This window comes from Nematolebias whitei, chromosome 8 (genome assembly GCF_014905685.2).
Source record: "Nematolebias whitei isolate Nwh7 chromosome 8, NemWhi1, whole genome shotgun sequence".
Lineage (NCBI taxonomy): Eukaryota > Metazoa > Chordata > Actinopteri > Cyprinodontiformes > Rivulidae > Nematolebias > Nematolebias whitei.
The window spans coordinates 29156940-29168538 of record NC_056505.1 but is presented as its reverse complement, the minus strand read 5'-3'; the positions used below and the strand labels follow the sequence as shown (position 1 = coordinate 29168538).

The 11599-nt window shown below is 39.9% G+C and overlaps 1 protein-coding gene across 1 annotated transcript in view; it reads right to left on the bottom strand.

Annotated features, from left to right (window-relative positions):
- Positions 1-980: 980 nt before the first annotated feature.
- Positions 981-11599, bottom strand: part of gapvd1 (GTPase activating protein and VPS9 domains 1) — a 34298-nt gene continuing 23679 nt past the window's right edge. Inside the window, exons 16-28 of the mRNA XM_037681164.1 lie at positions 10920-10997; positions 9911-10257; positions 8756-8843; positions 7313-7384; positions 7099-7221; positions 6886-7012; positions 6666-6778; positions 5828-5987; positions 4658-4845; positions 4130-4343; positions 2462-2534; positions 2154-2351; positions 981-1900 (exon numbers count right to left, since the gene is read on the bottom strand). Coding sequence (XP_037537092.1) covers positions 1760-1900; positions 2154-2351; positions 2462-2534; positions 4130-4343; positions 4658-4845; positions 5828-5987; positions 6666-6778; positions 6886-7012; positions 7099-7221; positions 7313-7384; positions 8756-8843; positions 9911-10257; positions 10920-10997 — 1922 coding nt within the window. The 3' untranslated portion in view covers positions 981-1759. The remainder of the gene's footprint in view (positions 1901-2153; positions 2352-2461; positions 2535-4129; positions 4344-4657; positions 4846-5827; positions 5988-6665; positions 6779-6885; positions 7013-7098; positions 7222-7312; positions 7385-8755; positions 8844-9910; positions 10258-10919; positions 10998-11599) is intronic.

Here is an 11599-nt window from a genome sequence, read left to right as displayed (position 1 = left end):
ACTCGCAAAGCAAAAACAAAAGACCACCACACCCACATCTACACCAGCTACTTCAGCGTGAACGAAAAGTCAGTAGACGGTCAATAGTGTTGATTAACTGGACTTCTATTTTACTGTCCAGCCAGTAACTGTGAAGTTACTGGAAACTATATTACATGTGGCACAACTACTGCGCACACAAAAATATATATTTTAAGGGGAAAAAAAAGAGATTTAGTCGCTTCTGGATAAGTAGACATGCTTGAAATATAACTGGAAAAATATGACTCATCACAACACGTCAAATTGGGAGAGAGGGGGAATATAAGCGCACATAAATACAAGTCCCTTTCTTGAACATTTTTAAAGAGGTAGAGCGTCAAGCGTCAACTGCTCTGCCCATGTGGAGACATGTGGCATCTCGGGTATATTAATAAAAAACTATTTTGTCTTAGCTCATTAACTAAGGCTTGTTTGATAAAGGGTGATGACACCACCTTGAGCACCACAGGAGATATCTTTCACTTCAATCTCTGTTTTGCAATTTCCCCCACCACACCAGTGTAAATTCAGTTCAGTACTGTTTTTAATAAACGCAGGACAGTTACTGTATATATTTCTGATATCAGGCTCAACTCTGAGGTAGGATGTAAAAAAAAAAAAAAAATTAAATAAAAAGATAATTGCTCTCAGGTGTGCAGAAAAGACTGAGCCGTGTTAGTATGAAATGTCTGGTTACTGCAGTAAGATGTGGTTGGCCCATCGGAGTGTGTGTGTGTGTGTGTGGGTGGGGGGGGTCATATCTATATTGAAATATTCCATGAAAAACAAAAAATGGCGTCAAAAATAACTACACAGAGCACCCCGCAAAGGCACAGTTTTCATTATATCCATTAAATGCCACTACAGCTGTGTGCACAAGTTGACCCTGACTTCACCGCTCAGTACCCCCCCCCCCCCCCCCCTGCACCCCCCAAGGGCTTCTCAATACTAAGGTGCCTTCCTAACTCCAGCATATCAAGCCAAGTTTGTTGTAACATTGCTTGCCTCTGACATCTTGAACGGGCATGATGTGCATGTTCATGTCTAAAACATTAAATAGGAAAACAGAAATAAATACATTTCATCTCATACACACAGAGGCCCTTGTGTCCAGATTAACGAATGTTTTAGAGTAAGATTACATTTTTTAAAAACTGATGAAACAAGCTGCCTAATTGTAAGATGAACTAACTATTGAGGGTATGGTATTGTGTGAATGTCACTAAATGCCATCAGAAGTCATGATTGTAGATCAGTGTGAGAAAAATGCATTAAATAAACATACTGTCATTTAATTGGAAGCTATCCCTCTAACCCAGGTGGAAAACAAATAAAAACAAATACTATCATCAAGGAAGTCTGGTCCCTTTTTTATAAGATTATATTCTAAATAAATTTAATGTCTTAATTGGTAATTGTATATATGAAACATTTTTAATGAGAAGAGAAACTGAAAAAAGATGAAGACAAATTTAAATCAGTTTTGGGTTGATATGTTGCCAATTGTCCACAAAGCTGCCCCCCCCCCCCCTACACAAACCTGGATTTGTCCACATACGTACAGTAATATATATTTTGTTTTTCCTTCAGCATCTCTGGCTATGTACAAGCTATACAAATAAAGAGCAGGCTGAGAGCCAGGTTTTCAAAGCTGTGCAGAGGGAGCAGTTGGTTGGGAAGTCTCCCAGTCTCCCGGCTCCTTCCCCAGCAGTCTGCCCATACAGGTGGCTGTTCTGCTTCACTTGCGATCGTCGATGGTCTTAATGAATTCCACCGCCGCGGTGAACTGCATCCACCAATAGCACTCCTCCCCACTCAGCCGGCTGGCGTAGAAATTATTGATGTACTGAACGGTGGACAGCAGGCAGGGCGGGTTTGCCTGGAGGGGAGGAGACGTGGGGATGGGCGACCATTAGGAGCTCAAAGAAGCTCGTGCAACAGCATACAGATTTAAATCATAAATATGTTTGTTTTTGTGTGTAATCTATGCACATCTTTATGCTGCAGTGCAACAATGTTGTGTGGAGGAATTTTCAGATGAATAATAGTCAAAAGCATAAAATCCTAAGAAATGAAAACAGTTTAGGAAGCGCAGCTGAATTTGCTCAGTGTCACATAAGAATAAAACTCACCCTTATGAGGACGAAGACAAGAACGGGGACAAAGTCATCGGCTCCTGGCACAGAGTCTTCGTTGGCTAAACTGAGAAGATTCATGATGGTGGAACACATCCGCAGAATACACTGGACTTTGTCTCGGGGGGTCTTATAGGCATTGATGGTCCGAAACTCAGACTGTGCAGACGGCCAGGGAGCTTCTTTTAGGTACACCTACAACCAGAAAAAGTTACCAGAGTCGATTTTAGAAACTCAGAGTGTCGGTTCATATCTGCCTTTTCTGTACACACACGAGGAAAAAAAAAAGTCTGTCAAGATAATACCTCTGGTATTTGAAGAGCTCTGTGATTTGCTGTAACAACTTTTGAAAGCCGCTGGATGTGTTCATGGAAAAGCCTGCGCAGAACGGGAGGAGAGAAATGAAACCAGTTTAAGACTAGAGAAACTGCAGCTTCACAGAAAATGTCAACGACTGCTGACATTTGTTGAATAAGCTAAAACTGAAATGTTAAAGATAAAACGAACAGAGCAGAACTAACATGAGTTAAACCAGAGCTAAAAGCTAATATAATGAGCAAAACTGTGGTTAAGAGCAAACGTTTGTAGAATAATAGCTAATAACTATCAGTAGCAAAACCATGGTTAAAAGCTAAAATAACAAAAGGTAGCTAAAAGCTATAAGTAGCAAAACTATACCTAAAGATAATATGAGTTTAGAGACGTTGCTGCAGGAAATAAATGAAGTGGACTGTATTGTGTAAGATAACATTTAAATTGTACATTTACAGGTTAAAATTCTTTAAAGGGAAACTAAAACTAGCAAAAATAAAGCAGAAACTATTATGAAACTACATCTATTGCCTGATGGACTACAATTTTTTTTACATTGTAAAAATAACTTGTAGGTTATATTGTTATATTATATTGTTTTTGTGGATAAACCTCTTGAGAATCATAGTTATCCTTCTGGACACAGTTAATATACAGTGGAATGTCTTTTTCACCATAAGGTAATTGGAATTTATTTTGGACCTATATTGAATAGATAATCTCAAAATATAGCAAGCCAGGTGGTGAAAGGGTTCAAAAAAATTCTGCATCATGAAGGACCCCACTCACCCAGCACACACTTTTTGCCCTGCTTCCCTCAGGCAAGAGGTTGAGGAGCATTAAGTGTAGAACCACTGGACTGAGGAACAGCTTCTACCCTGAGGCTGTTAGACTCATGAATCTAACCAGAATAATCACTGTGAAAAATCACATCATGTCGCTGCTGATCTGTTTCATGTTGCTGCTGATCTGTTTCATGTTGCTGCTGATCTATTTCATGTTGATGTGTTCATGCGTGATCATCTGCTCACACAGACTCATGTTCGTGCTGCTGTTTGGCGAATTGTTTTTATGCAATTAGTGCTTAGTGTATTTTTAGTTAACGTTTTTCTTAGTACATATCTTAGATCTTATTACTGTTTTTCTTTTACATTTTTATTGCTGGATGTAATTGGGACACTGTACACAATTTCATTCCACCTCATGTACCACATGTGATGCGAATGACAAAGAATCTTGAATCCTTGAATTTCCCATGGCGGACATATTCATCCATTTGTCTAACTCTATTTGACAGCTGACCTTTGAACTCCCCCATCAAAAATAAGTAGGAAACTCAAACATCTGTCTAGAGAATCTGGCCTACAGTCAGGAGTGGGTCTAGAAAAATATTCACCAGGTGGCAATAGGGGCTCTTTATAGCAGAACTACATTTGTCGATCAGTGGAGAAGCGTAACCATGACAGTACATTACAGTTACATACTCTATCTCAGTTACAAATATATTTAAGTAAAAGTTTGTGAAAGATTACAAACAAAAATTTACATTGATAAAAACAGATTAGGGCATGAAACCACATTTTTCCTGTAATTAAAAAACATTACTTGTTGCTGTGAGAAATAGAATAGCTCTGAACTTGTTTAGTGTTGCAGCTACTCACTGGTCTCTGAGAATATCTCCATCCTGATTGGGGTAGAAAGCCAGCTTGAAGATGCGGTTCATAACGCTGCGTTCGATAGCCATCTGGGCATCCTGCAGCTGGTCTTCGCTTGCATACTGCCAAATGGCATCACGGGCCATGGCACCGTACAAGTAGCGCAGAAAATCCTCCACCGCTGCTGTCTTGTCATCAGCTGCTGTGCACCCTTGGAACGCTTGAGGCAAGCACAAAAACAACCGAATTAATGCTCCTCCTGTGCTGGGCTTGGTACTTTATGTTGAATTTTGTCATATCACTTGGACAACAATAAATACGGAAATAAAAACACAAGTTTTATAATTATTTTTAAATATTATTTTGGAATTTTATTGTTGTCTCTGTGGAGTAATTGAATGAGGGTCCTAACAGAGCATGTTAAAACCAGCAGAGAGTAAAGCTGGCATGAAAATGAGAACTCTCTGCTCAGAAGGTTGGACAGTTAATACGATCAGGGGTTTAGAAACACAAAAGGTGAGCATGTTGAAATACCTTTAATGAAGTCGAGCATCTTTGACTCCATATGTTCAAGAAGGAGACGAACACAGACGGTGGTGAAGTAGCGATTTGCCACTTCCTTGTCTCTTAACACCCTCTGTAGGAGCCTCTCCAAATGGGCCTGGGAGGTCTGCAGGCCCTGGCGACACCTGGTCAGATAGGCTATGTATGGAGCGCGCTTTCTGAAGTAAACACACAAAATATACATTTCATTATTTCACTCGAACAACTTCATGCATGCCAAGAATTAGTTTAAAACACATAAAAGGGTTTACATTTCCAATAAAGGTATGAATTTATGTAAACCTATATGCACAGTAAAAACATTTTGCAACAATTTCATGCATAACCATTGTTTAATCATGCAAGATTATGTTGAAAAAGTTATACAAAACATATCACCAACAATAATGTAAAAAAGCCTGAATCTACCAGAATAAAAGGATAAAAATGTTTATGATGCAGTTCAGCACTACCGTATTTTCCACCGTACACGTCGCACCACCCTATAAGTCGCATCAGCCCAAATATGTGTAATAAAGTGGAAAACTCCATAAATACATCGCATCTATTACGCATCACCGGTGACAACCCGGAAATATGGGCCGGTGTTGTGCCAAAAATCGATTGGCTGCCAAATGGTGGCCGAGGGAGCGTGCACAAGAGGACTTTAACAAGAATTTAACAAGATTAACACTGAAAAACAATTATTTGTCTGCTCAAAATTATAGTAAAAGTGTGTCTCTGTTGAACTTTTACTTAATAAATGCACTTCAATGGTCAAATCAGCTGCATTTCACCGGGGCAGTGCAGCGAAATTGAGCTGATTTGAGGGTTGCTCCAGGCAGACAACCGTGTCAGGCTATGACAAGCCAATTGTGTCATTAATAGCCACTTTTACCTATTACATGATACAACGGCATACCATAATACTCGACAGCTATCTAGGGGCTGAAAATGGTAGTGTTCAATATTTTCAGTCAGAATGAATGAAAACGGTCATATCTCAGCCAAAAATTAGTTTATAAATATGGGAAAAAACAAATACGTCGCTTCGGCCTATAAGTTGCAGGACATGTAAATTATGCAAAAAACTGCGACTTATAGGGCGAAAATACGGTACATTTAGGAGACTGACCAATTTCTCCAGGCCTCCACATTTACCTGTAGTCTTCTGCAATGGCAGCCAGCAGCTTCCTGCAGGTGCGTGCATCGAAGCGGCTGACGCAGCGTGTGGTCTCCTGGATCTGGGCAATTTGGTTCTTATCCTGAAGGTTGATTGCTTCTGCTAGCTGGACCTTTAGGAAGCAGACAATCTCATTGTCTGAAAGAAAGTAGACAGTAGAAACAGGACTGAACATTTTGCTGCTAACAAAGGATCACCTGGTGAGTAAACAATCTGCTGCCGTCACATCACAATGTGACTGAAGACTTTTAGACTTGGTAGGTTTTGCTCTTTTAGTATTTTGTCCTTATTTTGGTTACGAGTGAGGCTGAGAAAGAAAGTCAAAATAAAAGGTTTTATTTTACGAGGCACTTGCATCTGTTTGATAAATTGATGGGTCAGTAGTAATTTGTGTGATTACACGTGTGTTATGATTTAATGCACAGCAGTGGGACTTTTCTTTAACCTTGCCCAAAACTTTCAAAGGTGAGTCAGAATCTGGAGGTTGTACAGAATTGCTGTTTTGCTTGAGGACACTTTCAGCAGAATGGATGTTTGCCAACATCAGGGGTGTTCACATTGGTCCCTATGGAGACCTGTGACAATGATACCCACACCCTGGAGAAATTGTAAAAACTTGCTCAAGTGATAATTGTGTTGTTTGGTACACAAAGACTTTTTTCTTTTAAATCATTTTATTGTGTTACTTATTCATCATAACAAACAGATCAACATCAGTCAATTGTTTTCCTCTGAATTAAAGCCTCAACAAAACAAAAAACAAACTTATTTTTTCCTTAAAGTATAAGCGTGTCACAGATAATGAAGGACTTCTACCTTCTGGATCCATGTGATCAGGCAGCCCGTTACGTGTGGTTGCTGGTGCCATGATGGGGAGAGCTACTGAGTCAGCAGAACACAAAGCCAACCTCAGCTTCTTCTTTGCATCACTGAAAAAAGATAATTAATAATGACCACATGGCAATATTTGTTATAAAAATTAAACAACATAAGGCAATTGGAAGATTAGCTTTTCTCGGGATGTTGAGCGTGTAACCTGAAGGAGAACTTGGAATCATGTTGCTGTGCTGTCTGGCTGGCTGAGTCAGGCAGGTCATCAGCAGAAATGTTCTGCAGAGCGTCTTCTCTCGGAGGGTCATTCCCATTGTCTTCAACACAAAGATCTGAAAACAAACATAAAAAGAACACTAAATATTTTGTCTACTGCAACAGCGTTTCCCATCTGTGTGTGCACGTTTTGTTCCCCGACCTCCTGGTCCATCATAAGAGGCCCCTGCTGAGGCGACGTCACTTGGCTTCTTGATGTTCCTGTACTTGTCCAAGATGTCCTCAGCTGCCTGGGCTTGACTGTTCTGCCGGGGCAACGGCTCATCTGACAAAAGCACACAGAAACGAGCTGAATTCAAATAAAATCCACCTGGTGCGTGTCTTGGGCCAGCAAGGATTTATAAACTGTTACCGACCTTGTGGCACTCGTTCCTGGGCTGAATCATTTTTCTCTTGTTTGTCCCTTTTCTTAAAAGCTGTGATGGGAGCTGTGGAGAGGAGACAAGCGATGACTGACCAGGGCAGAGGAACAACGATGATACAACGACAGGCTCACAGTGCGTCACCTATTGACAGCCACTTTAGTATCGAGTTATTTTTGTGGATATATAGTTACTTTAAAACACAATAAGCAAAAAATTAAAACTTGAGAATGAAACCCTTTGGGGCTTGCAGCTGAATTTCACAAAGGTCTACTGTAAATTATAAAACATTCAGGATTAAAAAAAAAAAAATGCAAAAATTCCTAGACGTTTATTCGATCAACATCGTTGCTAACTGAATAAACATGAGTCTATACTTAGGCAGCAGATGAAAAACTTAAATTATCTTCACACTGAAGTTCTGTACTATGCAAACGATGAAATGAAACTGTTGCAAAAGTAAAAATAAATAAAAACAGAACAGGGGTGTTGAAACAGATGCACGTATGAGGAGCGTGACTCTGTGACTCAGGCTACACCATGTCACATCACAGATCTACAGCTACGAAGCAGCGTGGCACGCAGCCCTTCAGCGGTACAGCTAGCTTGGTGACGACAGCGTGGAAAAGCGTTACCTGGGATATCGCTCTCAGCCGTCCAATACAGCACTGTGAGGAACACAACAGACAGGGTTGGCCTTTCAATCACAGGCTGCCACCCTGCAGGACAACTCACCGAGTCACCATGCAGAGCAACAAGACAAATACGACCAAATCCACTGGAGTTTGGTGAGAGGCTGACTTATCTTCACCGCTCTCTTGTTTCATGTGCACACAGTTCTCTATTTTCTGAAAATCATTTTGTTGTTTATTTAAAAAAAAATCATTATCTCAAAGAATAATAAGCAGCCCTTTCATGTGGGCCCGGCTCATTATTTTCCAGACAGATGTATGAGAGATCGTTGTAGAGTAGAACAGCAGCAACATATGTGTCATCTATCAGTGCTGATGACAGAGAGGTCTATCTAATGACCATTAGCTGCTTGCTGACAGCACTGCTGGGAGGGCTACAGCTACATTATCTACACAACTAAAGCTCCTTTAGTGACTGATCAGCTTTGAAAAGTCTATAGAACGCTGCGGCTCGTGAGATCTGGGAGAAAAAGAACTGGACACATCTCTGCAGTAACTTCTAACGAAAAGAAAAAACATTTTCCAAACAGAATTGTTTCAGCAACAGATCATCATTCTCCTTCTCACATTAAAAATCAGCGTTGCTTTGCCCTTTAAAGCGTTACTTTTCATGTCACTTGTGATTAGGAAAAGTTTTTGTAACTACAGTAAAAAAAAAAAAAGGGGTGCTACCAAAAGAATCACTTTTAAATTAACAGAAATTTTCTTCCATTTCAGACAAAAAGGATGACAAAAACAAACAAACCTTTGGGAATGGCCGACACAAACCGTTTCTTCCACCATGGTCTGTTGCGATCAGACTTCTCATCATCACTGTCTTTCTTGTCTTCCACCTTTGAGATATCACACGAATATTATGAGACAAAAGTTACAAAACCCATAAGTTTATTTAGAAAATTATTGTGGGGAAAAAAATGAAAATTCAAAATGTGCATGAGTGCTCATTTGTTGGTGTCTAAAGTTATTACCAATGTTTAAACTGCAAAATAAACTAAAATACTTGTCGACCCTTTTAAGTTAAATCAACCTCATTCAGTGAGTACTACAAATACTCTTAAAAAGAAAGGAACTTCTAGAGTTGATCTTTATCTCCACTCAAACACAGTACTGTATATAATAATTTACTTTTGATTTACTAATCACCAACAAGGTGAAAAAAAATTAAATTGTGAAAAATGCAGCATACCATTAATGATCAACTTAAAGTTGATGCATTTCTTAAGTCTTTTCTTGAAGACATGACTGTTCATCTATTAAAAACTGGGCAACGTGGGAAAAACATATTAATTTCATTTACAATAACATAACAGTCATGGTTCTATCACAAATTTCACACTGATTTATAACTAGTGATTTTTTTTAAACTTTTGAGTACTTTAAACAGTGCAACTAAACTATTTACCAATGTGAAGACATAATGCTTAAAAACACTTAACAATTACCCAAACAACATTTCTAAACAGATTTTAATAGTTTAGGCAATTTTGCCTAAATTCTTTCAAATGAATATTTATTGAATGAACTGTAAACAAAAGCTGATTTAAACAGTTACTGTTTAACATTAGTCTTAATCAGCAACAGTTTTTTTCATATTAACCTCTAAAAACTCAAACAATATAGAACAACAGTTTAATGATAGGGTTTATAAAAGAGAAGTGATAGAAAAATTACAGTAAAAGTGCAACTGGTGTATTATTTGACCAGGCACGTCGTCATGTTTCTCTTTTCTAAGTGTGGTGTTTCAATAATCTGGGCCAGTTTAAAACAAACAAGGGAAAAAGAGGCATAATGTATTTCCTCTGGAAGCACTGATTCTAAAGTCACTATTTTCAGGTGTGTCTAAGAGATGCTCACATAACAACCCTATGCAGTCAGGGCACTACGCTATAAAGCACGTTACCTCTCCTTTCAGGGAGTCTTTGCTGGGTGATGAGGAAGGTCCTAAGACGAAGGCCCCCGCAGAGTCGCGCTCTTCTACTGCCACCCGTCTGTTAAGGCCAGGGTCACTTGTGGGCCGGCGCCCGGGGCACACAATTTCAGAGCTGCGACTGCGCACCAGCCTGTCAGGGAAGGAGTGACGCTGCTTTGTGTGTTCCAGCTCACTCTGGACCAAGCTGTGTGGTGTGAAAAGAGAGTGGCGCGTCTCAGGCCCCAGGGCACAGGCTTCAGGGATGGGTGGATCAGGGGGAGGGTGATTGGGCCTGGGATAGTGCACTTTGGGTCTAACTATTGTCCCAGTGGAGGAACCTGAAGTAATAAGAGCAAAAAAAACCATCAGGGGGTAGGGGTGAGAAAATGTTTACCAGCTCACCGCAGGAGAACAGTTTAAATAGATTTTAAATAATTAAGTACAGTTGTTTTATACCAAAACATCCCACCACGTTGTAAAAAGCAACAATCAGCAGAAAAAAGCTCCTCAAAGCAGAGGAGAAAGTTAAAGAGATGTTGGAGGGAGATGAGCCCTAGGTGTAGGTAGGCCACCTGTTCCAAGGGTAGACTCTTTCCTGAACTGCTTCCAATGGCAGCCTTGTGCCATGTGCACAGTGGGACAGGGGGACAGTGCCAAAGAGCCTGAGGTGAGGTCTCTCAACCTGTCATCCCTTCACCTTGCCATAGACAAACGGCCACTACCATTCCTTTAATATGTGCATTTGCTACAAACAAAACGCGCAGCAGCAGAATGAAAGACTGAAATATTTCTGGGCTGCTACATTAGGAGAATGAAGAGCTATTTAATTTGAACTGCTAACAGTTTATGTCTTCAAGTCAGAGTAAAGTGTAGTGGAAATCATTTGGTTAATTCTGTACAGCTCAAGCTGCTCGATGACTCCATGACATTAGGGCACGGACATAATGGTAGTCATTTCTAGCTCTTGTTGGTTGTGAAACACAGTGAGACTGCAAATTACCTTCACCAGAGGACAGAGGATCAAACATGGCCAGTAAGGATTCAGCCTGTGAAGGTGGAGATGTCAGATTGTGGGCTCCTGCAGAAATACAAAAACAATTGAGCTATTTAAAGTGTTCACTAGATCAAAATTAACAAAAATGCATGCAGCATGTTAAAACATTAAGTGCACGATTAGGTAGAATGAACAACCAGGTGGCTCTTAATGAGAATAATTTTATATTTCCTTTTGTAAAAACGTTGAGACACTAATTTGGGGAACAAAGTACCATATTGTTCACCCTATAAGTTGCATCTTTTTGCATAATTTACATGCCCTGCGACATACACCAAAGCAACTTATTTATGTTTTTTTCCCATATTTATAAACCAATTTTTGGTTAATGACCATTTTCATTCATTCTGACATTGAAAATATTGAACACTACCATTTGCAGACGCTAGATGGCAGTCAAGTAGTATGGCATGCCGTTGTAGCATGTAATAGATAAAAGTGGCTATTAATGACTCAATTGGCTTGCCACAGTAAGCCACCTCCGTCCAGCTCCGGGATCATGCCTGGAGCAACCATCAAATCCGCTTCATTTCGCTGCGCCGCCTCGGCGAAATGCAGCTGATTTGACAATTGAAGTGCATTTATTAAGTAAAAGTTCAACTGAGACACACCTTTACTATAATGTC